Here is a 13,012-nt window from a genome sequence, read left to right on the forward strand (position 1 = left end):
TTTTTATTCATTTAGAATAGAGTATTGCGGACCATAAATTCTGCGGGGAAATGGACACTTGCCTACTAAATGCTTTTTCAATGATTTCATAAAAACAAACCGAAGGCAAATTGAAGATCGTGAACAATTCCAACTAACGTGACACTCACGATTATTAGACAGAAATCACACCATTAGAAGGATCTTAGTACTACGACCTTGTATTTGATATTGTAAGAGTCTTTCCAATAATCACATTAGGCTCATCAACCACAGTAAGTTTCACTACCTGTTATCCATTAACACGGTCTTAGTACTGTAAGACAACTTATTTAGAAATACATGAAAATCTGTACCATGTGCCTTATGTTTGGTTACAAGCAAATCACTTCTCTGGTGAAATTTTCCCACCTGTTTCCCACCTGCAGGATGATTTTTTGATGCTCAAATTACTAATGAAAATTAGATTTGTTTAAGAATGTCTTCTCTCTGAAGATTTCACTATCACCTATCATGTCTTACTCGAGTATGCCACACTAAAACTAGTAACATACTACATGTTAATGAACTGAACTTAAATTAATTAAATTAAGTAGTAAAAAAAAAAAATCTAGTATGCCAGTGATTAACACCAACTGCCAGACCTGGGTCCAAATCCTGCCTCTTAGTATGTATATAACCTTGAGCCTGTTACTTTTTCCGGAGTCCAACTCCCCTCTACCCAAATCAAAAGGGAAATGGACCACCACAGGTCAAATGATAATTATGAATAAAAGAGAGAATGTACACAGAACACCTGACACACAGAAGTACTTGGAGAAGGTTTCTGCTTTCCTAAAACCCGCTTTCCTATGTCCAGTATCTTGTAAATGATGAAGTATGGACAAGGGAGAGAGCTTCTCAAGAGCAAGAGTAAAATGACAAAATGCAGGGCTAACACTAATAAAATGCCCTGCTCTCCTACAACCTAAAGGCTCCTGTAAAAAAAAAAAAAATACTGAAGAGATGGGCAGTCATTTTTTCTGTCCCCCTCCAAAAGCCTCATTCAGAACTGCTCTGCAGAGTCAAGTTTCTCTGAGTGGAAACAGCTCATACGGTCCATGTGAGTCCTTCATGAATGTACCTTTCAGATACTTAACTATTGTAGGAATAACCAAAAATAACCAGAATTATTATTTTGTGACCAACCAGAATGCCACAGTTAAATCCCAGCGTGATCCAATCACCTGAAGAAGAAGACAGTGTTGTCTAAATCTGCTAATACGGAAGCAAGCTACGTGACTGGGAAGCGCCATTTTCCAATTTTCAGCATAGGATGCAAATATTAACACATAAAATCTATAAAAAAAGAACTTTAAATATTAACCTACAAAGTATCTAGCCTTTCTTCACACGGCCTTCTGAGGACACCCAGATACCCTGGAAGCACTTGGGGTGCACATTAACTCTTTCAAACCCCTTATAGCCCGAGCTTTATTTAGCACTACACAGCCCAGAAGCAGTGTTTCTTCTGACCAGGTCATTGAATACAGTTATCACCAAGGAGGGACAGCAGTCGGGACACAGGTCTATCTAGGCACACAGTATCCCAGAGAATAAATGAGGCAGGAAGGAAGCTATCTATTTAGTATCGAGAAAATGACCCATCAGCAGTTAAGGCTCCCCCCACCCCGAAGGGGCAGATCAGCCAGCATCCAATCTGAGATGGGGTCTTTGTCTCAGGCTGAGGACATCTGCCTCTGTTCGTGGAAGCTATTACCAGCAATGCACCACAAAGGTACAGAAACATTTCCTATCGCCAACACACCATGCCTGGTATGCGTCCGCTCTGGAGAACATTCAGCAGGCAGCCAGCCCACACCATCTCGCCCTCAGAAGCCATGGATACATGGATACAGAGAACTAAGTGCCTGGGGCCTACAGCGTCTGCCCTCAGGCCAATGCGTTCCACCAGCTCCTAGAGGGAGTCCTTTCCTTACTAATTATGAGGGGAAACCCTGCTTGTAAAAGGTCCAAGCAGGAACATGCTAGCATTTGTTTACATCAATTGCCAAAATCCTCTGAAGAATGCTTTAACTGTGGGACTCTAGCACAGAGACAGACAGACATCGGGGATTAGACAAAGTCCACATTTAGAAATGAAGGCACTCTGAGCCCCATGTAAGGCTGCCTTTATTGATTTCTGCCTGTTTCAAAGGTGTACCTTCCACTTCTTCACCCCATCATCTCACCTCCTGCCTTTGGCTCCACACCCGATGCTCCAGCAACACCGGACACTAACAACTATGTCCTCAAAGTAGTGCAGATGCCCAAGCTCCTTTTTGGAGCACTCCAGCCCAGCGTTTCCTTTGCCCTGAAAGTCCTATTCCACTCATTCAAATGCACTCTGAGCAGCCATTTCCCACTATGTGGTCGGCATTAACCGCTCCCACCTTTCGATTCCTACCCTAAGTGACCCTCATTTAAGGCACCTTCCACATCTGACTGGCAGTCAGTCTCTACGACATGCTCCCCGACCCCTACCCACCACATTAGCAACAGTCTTGAGATCAGGTACCTTTGTTTTACTCCGTTGTAAGCACCACCTTCCAGGGCTCAGTTACTTTTTAAATCCAGCAAGGACCATAAAGCAAGGATTAGTCTGACAGAGTTCATCTCCATTTATTCCAATGTTGGATGTTGGATGTTTCATGGTGACTTCAATATTATAGTTGCAGTTTTAATAATAAACTTAAGGAGCTTTTAATTTTTTTAGAGTAATTATTTATGGAACTACTTTTAGGCAGGCAAATATGTTCACTGATTTCTTATTCGCAGACATTATGTCTTACTGCTAATTTCGTCCCCAAATTCATTCTTCCTGTCACAAAGGAAATTGTGAAATACCTTTTATCTATAAAATTTTTTTGGGGACTGAGCTACAAAACATATATATAAACTTATATGATATCTACACAGTGTACATATCTATTACACATACACAATATATATATTTTACACATATGTAGCGTAATTCTCCAGTTTTATTAATTTTTAGTTACAAATCACAGGAGGGGTTAAGAGTATTTATAGATTATTGAATCTTATTTGGAAAACAAATAAATGTAATGTGGGAATTGCGAAAACAGAACATGTTCCCTATTTGCCTCCAAAGTAACAACAACAACAAAAAAAAACCTATAAAATGTAATTTAGTCAATAAATGGAATTCAAGGAACGATTTAAATATTCTTACAATTAATACACCAGAGAATATAAATGCCGAGAAAATGTTCTCTATTTAAGTCAACTGAATACCTATTTTTCAGTAAACCTCTATGTGTAAGAAAATGTTACCGCATTAAGACCTTTCTTGGAAAATGTATCTATAAAGTTCAAAAGGCACAAAACTCATCAACTGTCTACCAAAATTTAAGTTTAACACGTTTCTTAACAAACACAAGAATTTAAAAGAACAAGACAGAGGTTGTTTTAATACGAGGTTGCATGGCAGTCAGCCTTCCCAATGTCAAGAGAAAAAAAACACACTGCCTTCCCTGTCTCCAACACACACACCACACAGAAAACAGAGAGAGAGAAACTGAGTCATTAAAAAAAAAGAGTGCGCAAAACTGTGTCATAAGTTAGCCAAGTCAGCAACCTGATGACCATCAGGAGGATGTCTTCTTTTTCCAAGAGGTCTAAATTGAAACACAAATTAGCAGTAAGTATACAGAAAGAATGCTAAAGCATTGTAGCTTTATCGTATGTAAGTAAGGGAAGACGTGAGGCCTCAGAGCACCGCAAAAATGTTTATGTGACCCTGAGACACTTGTCAAGCCTTTGCTCACAGCAGCAGACAACTACCCTCCCTCCAGAACACTCAGTTCCTGCCAGGGTAGCTCAGGAACCGGCCATGGGAACCTGGTGCCCCCACATGCAGGGCAGGGCAGGAATATCAGGATTTAAAGGAGCCTGCTGGGAAGGCTACTACTGACCATCTCCTATGCTGCTTTCTGGAGGGGCGGGGGTAGTTAAAAGAACAGCAGGTCTGCCGTGGACCACTGCAACCATCTTTGACTTCCTTGCTGTTCCGATCATTAAGTTGTCACTTACATCATGTGCCCTCCCCTTCCTGTCTTCCACTGGGAGTATGCCTCAGATTAGCCTTTGTTTTGTAGCTCTGATGACCCTATGCAAATGAAATAACCCTGAACTACAAATTTCCACCACGTCAGCCACAGGGGCCACTGGAGATCAATGGGATGGGCCCATCATCAAAGGAGGCTTAAAGGCTGAGCCAACCAGGGCGCTGTGTGCTGAGTACCAGGCACATCCTTGCTATGTGCATGGAACTGTTTTTCTCACCTATAGCACTTCCCCAAATCCTATAATCATCCAGTTACCACACCAGCCGCCTCCAATGTTATAGAAACTGTGACCAAAATGGGAGGAAAATGACCCATCTTGTCAGCACAGCCACCTTTTCCAAAATGCTTCCACCAACAGCTCACAGACAACTCCCCCAGCAAGATCCTCTTCACAGGTCCTCAGCAGACACACACCAAGACCCAACCCACCCAGAGAAGGCACTGAAGGTCCTCAGGGACCATGGGGCACACACATTGGCACTCCTCGGTAGTCATCTGGGGAGACCGCCTGGGTCTACGACCATTATTCATGGAGGGGGACAGTTCCCAAAGGCAGGCAGCACACTGGTTTCTTTCTATCATGTGGGCCTGTTCTCCAGGACAGCCCTGTCAAAAAGGGGTTGCTGGAGCCATCCGTGATGGACTAATGGGTGAGAGAACCCTGGGGGAGTGGGGTCTCTGTAGGGAGAGGAGGGCAGGTAATCTGCACCCCTGCCCTGGGAAAAGGTGTCAGGAAACCTTTGAGGTGGCTTGGGCTCACACAAGCGCGCGCGCTCTCTCTCTCTCTCTCTCTCACACACACACACACACACACACACACATACACCCTGCCCCGCAGTCAGCGGCTCACAGGGCTGGCTCTCGTAGAGGCTGCCAGGGCTAAGAAGTGCTGGGGGGACTTACAGCACAAGACGGTGCATGGAACTGCTCTCCAACTCCACCAACCTCCAAAATCCTCATTGCTCCGCCGCCTGGCCTCTAGCAAAGAATGGAGCATTCCTCCGAAGGGCGAGGGCCAGCATGCAGGCTCTCAAGGGAGAGGAGATGCCCAGCCAAGCCGCTGGGGTACGGCCGGCACAGCTCCCAAGGTCCCTCCTGCAAGCAAGGCCAGAGCCAGACCCCATCACTGACTTCCCACTGTTCCTCCCTCGGAGGAGGACAGATCAGCCTCACAAAGGGCTCTTCTTGAAATTTCACATCACAAAACCAGGAAAGCAAAAGGAACTACACGTCCCCAAGTCCATTGTTGGGCAAATACCTGTATTCCTGTGCCATTTATCATTCAAATCTGGCTTTTTCCAAGCTTCAGCTGACCTTGACAAACTCAAGTGACCAGAAGCCCGCAGCCATCCGCAGTTCGCAGCCATCCACAGTTCGGCTGAACAGACTGACACCCAAGCCAAAAACCTAGATGGCTGATCCCCCAGCGCTTTCAAAAAGCAGGACCTCGTTCTGCCTCATTTAGTTGCTACAGAAGTGCTGCTGAGGACTTAGAACATAAGGAATAAATAATCTTTATTTTTCCATTTCCACGTAAGTAACTGTTCTATTTACCACTTGAGACTCTTAAAATTACACCTAACCCTCTGTACAAAACAAAAACAAAAACCAACCAACATCATCTTGCACGAGAGTTTACCTTTACAAAGGCTACAAAGGTTCTTTAACATCTATCTGAAAAACAACCGAAAGGCTTTTTTTTGCCTTGTGAAAATTCTGAACGGACTTCTAGGGTCATTAAAGCAAAAGAAAAAGCCGAAAAGAATTTGGGATGGAGGACCAACAGAAATATCAAATTTAATTTTTTTTAATGTTTCATTTTTGCTTGTCTAAGCCATTCAAAATACGACAAAGACAAAAAGAAACCAGATCTGTGGTTCCAAAAACCCAGGTCGGAAGACACCTCGAGGGCAACGAGTTTCAATTTCACCTGGGGCGCTGGTTCAAAAACACAATTCTCCAAGCCCCACCCCAGAGACTTTGACTCAGAAAATCCAGGGTGGGGCCCAGGAATCTGTAGCATTTCAAAGTACCCCAAACAGGGCAAAGCTACACATAAAAAACAAAAAAACCAACCAAACAAACAAAAAAACAATTACTAACTAAATATGGGTTTTAATGCTGGTGTTTTGCCTTAAACTAGCATAATCCTAAAAAAAAAAATCACCAGGGCCTGCTGTAAAGTCCTGTGGCCCAGATCGGCAGAGATCCCCCGGCGGAGATCCCACGGAGGCCTAGGGTAAGTAAGGCCTGGTTGTTCTTCAAGAGCATTCCAGGTAAATTTGGAAAACAAATTTAGGGTGGGAATCACACCTTTACAGAAACTGGGATCCTCACAAAGCCCCCAGCATCCTTACCCTTAGGAGCATGAATTACTTACAAACCTCACAAACCAAGCTTGGGCAAAGGCTAAAGCAAGCCAGGTTATCATGAAGGCGCATTACAAGGCAAGAGCCCCCACAAGGGGCCAGCCGGTAAAGGATGATCAGTAAATACGGTAAAAGATGATCAATAAATACGTCACAAGAGAATACATAATGCTAAGCTTTGTTTTAAATAAATAAATAAATAGTAAGGGAAGGAAGAGAACAACAAAGGGAAAAAAAGATGGGAGTCGCTATGATAAGCAAAAGCAATATAAAGGCCAGGGCACAGACCTACATAAAACCTCAGAGTTCAGAGTTGTTCTGATCTCCATCAGAAATACATACATATACAGCAGCTCAGATAGTCACCTGGAAATAAAACAACTTCAAGCACTTCAAACCAAAACTTCTTGCTTTTACTTGGGTTAATTTAACCATAAAAAAAAAATGATATAGATCTTAATTAAGAGGTTTGTAAAGTACTTAAGTTTGTCATTTTGTTGACATTCAAATGTAATCTCTTCTGAAAACTATTCTTAGGTATCAGCTAACTAAACTGAACTGTTGGTTTAGATTATTGTACTACCAGATAAGATAAAAGTTGAGATAATATACAGCAGAGCAACCCACTAGCTTTGAAAGACTCTGTGCTACTTTCACACTTACCCCTGAGGCTGTCGGTTGTGTTGTAGGGGAAGTATTTTTGCCGCAGTCATCTGAGTTTGAAGAGGTGGAAGTTGGAGTCATAGGAACAGAATTATTGCTACTACCTGCAACAGTCAAAATTAACCTCATAAATATACACATATTCTAGTCTTACAGTTGGCCAATACCTTTCAATAAAATAGCGTTTTATTTACCAGAGCAAGCCTTTGACTTATTTATGTTCTTAGGTTTTCTTTTCCTGGTTTGAATTCCCTCTTTTTTCATAGCAAGCGGTCGAGGCACCTAAAAAAATTTTCATACAGGCTTTAAGTTTAATAAATATTATATTGAAGAAAAATCCAACTTTAACCGAAGAACTCAACATCAGTACTGAAAGCCCTCATTGAAAAGAAGCTGGCATCGATTTCAGTCCAATTTTTATACATGCTTCAACAGATCCCCCAAAATGTACAGACTATACTTTCCCTATCAAATGCAGATTCCTTTGGAGAAAAAGGAGATGATTTGCCAGGGAAAAGTTTTCCTTCAACTTAACTGTTTATCGTTTCTAACAACTTCAATTGCAGAGTAGAACCGCTGGGCACCGCACTTTTATTTCAAGGAGATTACTTTTATTTCAAGGAGACTGTGTATTCTCTTCCTCCTACACATACAAGGTTAATTTCCTTAAGATTGATGTGTTTATAGTATTTCATGCTATCCTTCAAAAGATGTTGCCAACTAGGACTACCGAATATATCATTGCTCCTTTGCATAAACGGACCTGATCATATTAAAAGTCAAGATATAAACTAGTTAACTGTGCATTTCTAGTTGGTTCTATGCTTTTTCTTTAAGTACACAGTTTTTAAAAAAAAGTCACTACTACGTTTGATTCTAAAATGCAGATTTTTTCATTTCATTTGGAAGTACTTTTTATTATTTCTAAAATTGGGGTGTCTTACCATGGATGTGCGTGACAGTTTAATTGGCAGCATTTTCTGGTTTCTTACTGGTATATAAGGTAATTGTATTATAATTAACATCCTCAATTCAATAACGTGCATAGAGAACATCAGATTCCTCACTTTCATTCCCTCTCCTTGACTTTTTTTTAATGGACACCACGTACAAATGAGAGACTAGACACGTATACACAGGAGCAAACAGGTGGCGCACCCCATGGAGTTTCATGTAGAGTCCACAAGCATTGCACACAGGTTCGCCCTCGGCATTTCTGCGCCACAAAGTGGTGGTTGTGGTGTGACAGTTGGCACAGGACAGTCCAAGCCGCCGGGAAGAAGGCTAAAAAGTAGCACAAAAAAGTAAGTGTACAGATGTAAGTGACTACGAATCTGCTACATACATTAGTGTATCCTTCCCCTGTGGTCATAAGCATGGACCTTTTATTATATTTAAAAAAAAAAATAGAAGGTCCCCTGAGAAAAATATATAAACTAATTAGATGACCTTCCTGAATCACGTCAGGTGCTCTATCCCACGAGTGTGTTTGGGTTGCTCCAGGAATATTCATACAGGGACTGAGTCACAACATCGGCCACCTAACTGTGCTCACTGCTGTCAGAGGTCTGGGATGTGAGTGTCATGAAACTCAATCACAACTTCCCCTCAACTCCAGTGTCCCAAGTGTCTTTGGGCAGTCTCTACTCCACATGGAAGCTAGAGATAATCAGGGTCTATTTCTCAGGTATATATATGCACAGGAATAACCCAAAAACTACAAAAGACAGGCAGACAGAAGGTAGATAGAAATAGATCTTGTAAAATGTACAGAATTTTTAGAAAGAAATGTATTCTAATACATCTCTTAATTATCACAGTTGCCTGCCACCTGCATTCTTGTATTCGTTTTACAAAGGATAAGTAAATGTTACAGCACTGTTTTAATGCTGGCATTGTCTTACAGTGATAGGGATGTATTTTCTTTCCCTGTTAGTAGAGTCCCAACTTTTGCTCATAGGAAGAATTACATGGTATTATCAGAAAAGGCACTGTCATTCTGATTTCCATGTTCCCTTTATGCCCGTAACATCCTTAGAGGGAATTTATCTCATCTGAATTATGTGTGAGTTATAAAGAAGGAGAGTTTAAGCTAGTAGTGTAAATTCCTACCCCAAATGCCAAAATCTAAATTTGTTTTTAAAATTACCTAGATAGGCAACTAAAAAACAGCGCAATGACTTCAGTAAAAAAGCTGTGAGGAAAAATCCAAGGACAAACATAAGTCAAAGTTTTTTTGACAGAATTCAGAAGTTAGCTATACCAATTTCAGAAAAGAAGTTTTCGAGATGTACAATAAAAACTGGAATTGAGGGTGTACTGAATAGCCACAGGTTTAAGGACAGATTTATCAAATCCTCCGCTTACATATTTAAAAAATATTGAATTTTGCATTTACGTCCTATTTTGCAATTCACATCCTATTGTATTACTGTAGCACTATCCTTTACACACAAATCATAGACACTGGTAAACTTCTTAGCTTAAAACTCAATGCTATGAAAAAACAGATTGACTTTTGGTTGAAATGAACATGCTTGCCTGACAGGCAAACCATTTGTGGGACTGTTTTTGCTAAAATGATAAAAACATATAAAACCTTACACATCGGGATTTGTTGCTTTCTTTTTCCTTTTATGGTTAAAATAAAATAATTTCCTAGGAGAGCACGCCTTTCTCTTCATGAATGTGAATCAGCGAACTAGGGACAAGGAGGTTCATTTTATAAACAGGTCATTTATGACAGTTTCCAGTGGAATTTGAAGCCAACGTGAAGTAACCTTGTTATCAGAATTTGCCATTGTAACAAAGAACTTTATGACTGTCAACTGCAAATCATAAGTGAAGCCAGTCTCCATAAACATGAGAAATGAAGGTGAATGGGTTATAAAAGTTCCTTGTAACAAGTGATCTCAGTTATATTCATCACTGACAAGGAATTCAAGTTACACCATAAATCTCTTATTTTGCAATGTATTACAAGTTCAAATTCACAGTGATTGGTTCTGGACTGCTGGCTAAACAAACTTGGGTTCAACTTTCTGAGAACTAAGCTAGATCCATCAAAACCATAAATAAGAAGCCCACAAGAACTAATTGATGAACACGCCCTTCAATTGGTATCATTTATAATCCATTTACAAAGCACAAGGCTGACCTTGGTCACGGCCAAGACACCTGCCACACAGAAGGAAGACCAACAGATTTAGGAGATGTTCAAAACTCTTTCCTGGTTAAGTGCACAAAACAAATGGCACTTCTAAACATGGATGTTACTAGATCAAATTTAGAATCCAACTAGAACCTAATCAGCTACTTGGGAGTTCTACCAGTTTTTCCCTCAATCTCAAGAAAAGGTGACCTTGCTGAACTCAGCTAGAACTCAGTTCAGTGTACCTTTCCAGGGGGAAAAAAAAAAATCAGTTTCACTGTTCAGACATGAAAACAACAAACTTCTCGGGATATTTTCTGGCCACTACTTTTTCTTAATATGATGCGTTAAGAAATGAAAACCATAGGAAGGCAGATGCTGAAACGAAACGCAGGATTGCCCTCTGAAGACTATTTTAAGCTGTGGGAGGTTGTAACAAGTTTAAGGCACATACATTAAATTAGCCTCAGCCACTTTATTTTAAATGCATTAAAAACAAAACAACCATAAAACTAATTGCTTCTCTTTAAGGTGTCAGACTTCCATTGTGATGCAAGATCACCCTAATCTATTTAACACAAACAACATGTGTAGCGTTTGTTCCTGCTAATTAGAGTATAACAATTAAATAAATTACTTGGATACTTAAGATGTCTGGCATCTCACTGTAAAATATTTTACTTTAAAAGGTATTAAGAGTATGAATGCTTGGTTAAGCAAATGTTAGCCCTACAGTGGGGCCTGTGAACACTTTGATTTATTTTCTCTGATCACTACAGCGGTAAATGCCCTCTCTGAAAACCACACCTAACTCTAAGATTTATCCCTGAAGGAATCAGAATTCCTTAATTTAAAACAGTAAAAAAATGCGTTTGGACTGTGAAAATCCCAACTTGAGAAGCACCTACGACTGCATTTCCCCCCCTTTAAGTTCTCTGTAGTGTTCTGAACAGCTAGATTTCAAAAGTAACAAACGTTAGCAGAAATTTTCAACAAACTCAAAGGCAATCCAAAAGAGGGGAGGGAATTTGGGGGCTAAAATCTGTCTCACTTCACAGGAGAAGAGGTAGATGGGACCCAAAGGTGTAAGAACAGCATCAAAGGAACCCTGAATGAGGCTGTGGGGAGAAAGCCAGTGTGGGTTTGTGACTGTCATATTCGGGGGCCAGGAATAAACAAGCACGGTTTTTCAAAAATAAAATCCAAACCCAGGGCTAACAGTACACGGTGGAAAAAGCTCTCCCCGCTTCATCTGACCGGGATTGGTATACTCAGTTTTCCTCCCCGGAGGTTACTGGAGGTTACTGTCATTACTATGTGTCCTTCAGAATCTTTCTAGTGCATTTATAAGTACATCTAGAGATAGATCAATACAGACTTGTGTGTTATTTTTTAAATGGGAGCTCCCTACACCTTTCTCCTCCCACGTTTATAGACCTCATGCCCTGGGTGTAAATGTGAGGGAAAGGCTATCTTTCGTCCCCCAGACGCTGGTTTCGGGGCAACCTGCACTCGGGAGCTCGGGGGTGTGAAGGGGACATGTGAGTCCCCGCGCTCGGGCAGACGCGGCGCCCCCGGGGCCGCGCCGCACCTGTTCCCGCGGGGACGTCCCGGGACAAGCCGGCAGCGCCTGGGCCACAGCAGGAGCGCCGCTCAGGACCCGGCTGAAGGCGAAGACGACGCTCGCACTCACCACGCGCTTCTGCGGCTTGATGAGAGGCCGGCTGAGGCCGTTCATCTTGCTGTAGAGGCCGCAGGCGTTGCACAAATAGTGGCCGGTGCCGTCCCGCCGCCACAGCGGCGTCTGGATGGAGCCGCAGTTCACGCATTCACGGCTCTCGGGCAGGTCCTCCAACAGGTCTACGGCGAGAGCGGGGACAAGAGGCCCGGTGAGGCCGCGCCGCTCCCCTCCTCCCCGGAAGACCCCCCGGCACCCCTGGCCCCAGGGCTGGCAACGTGCTGCCCGCCTCCCCGCCCGCGCCCTTCCCCCAAGGCTCTCTCTGCCCAGCAGCCAAGTCAGGAGCCGGCCGTCGTCGCTATTGGCCGCTATCGAGCGTTTGTCCAATACTTCTGCAGCCCTGGGCGCGCCCAGTGAAACCCCAGGAAAGAGGAGGAGATGGTGCTGCAGGCCGAGCCCGAGTCATCTGCCTTCAGTCTCCAAGGACCTCGGAGGTGAGAGAAGCTGCGGCCAAGTCGGTTTGGGTCCCCTGACCCCTCCTTTCCGGCTGTTCCCAAGCGTCTCAAAACTGAAATCCATCATAATTAGTGTGCCACTTGCCAAACCGAGCCGACCATACAGTATCAACACTGATCACTGACCCCTGCACCGAGCCCACAAATATCCTGGGACACAGTCGGGCAACCTTATTACTTTTATCCCAAGTAATTTTTAAAGTATTTACTGTCTGTCACCCTTCCTTTTCTCTAATTTAAAAAAAAAAAGGACACGTAAAAATCAGAAATACTGTTCTTGGGCACTTTCTCAGTTGACTATAAGTGTCTCCCCAGGGGAAAAAAGCACCAACATTAACAAGCACAGGGATAAATGTTAAGTTTTCTTTTCATGCCAAAGACTTAAGTAAAACTTAACTAAAAGTTTACTAATATATTTTGAGTTCCACATAGGTCTAACTGCTTCTATCTACAAACAGCTGGTATTTTATTGACTCAGAACATCACTAAGTAAAATTTTCATACATAAAACGCTCAATGAAGCTTTC

General features: G+C 42.4%; 1 protein-coding gene across 6 annotated transcripts in view; it reads right to left on the reverse strand.

Moving 5' to 3' along the window:
• GATA6 (GATA binding protein 6) overlaps positions 1 to 13,012 on the reverse strand; it is a 31,380-nt gene that overhangs the window by 12,050 nt on the left and 6,318 nt on the right. For 5 of the 6 annotated variants that reach the window (XM_047696931.1, XM_047696935.1, XM_047696934.1 and 2 more), the window contains exons 3-6: positions 11,986 to 12,152; positions 8,300 to 8,425; positions 7,336 to 7,423; positions 7,142 to 7,245 (exon numbers count right to left, since the gene is read on the reverse strand). In XM_047696931.1, coding sequence (XP_047552887.1) covers positions 7,142 to 7,245; positions 7,336 to 7,423; positions 8,300 to 8,425; positions 11,986 to 12,152 — 485 coding nt within the window. The remainder of the gene's footprint in view (positions 1 to 7,141; positions 7,246 to 7,335; positions 7,424 to 8,299; positions 8,426 to 11,985; positions 12,153 to 13,012) is intronic. The other variant, XM_047696936.1, reaches the window with a different exon arrangement.

Source organism: Lutra lutra, chromosome 12 (genome assembly GCF_902655055.1).
Source record: "Lutra lutra chromosome 12, mLutLut1.2, whole genome shotgun sequence".
NCBI lineage: Eukaryota > Metazoa > Chordata > Mammalia > Carnivora > Mustelidae > Lutra > Lutra lutra.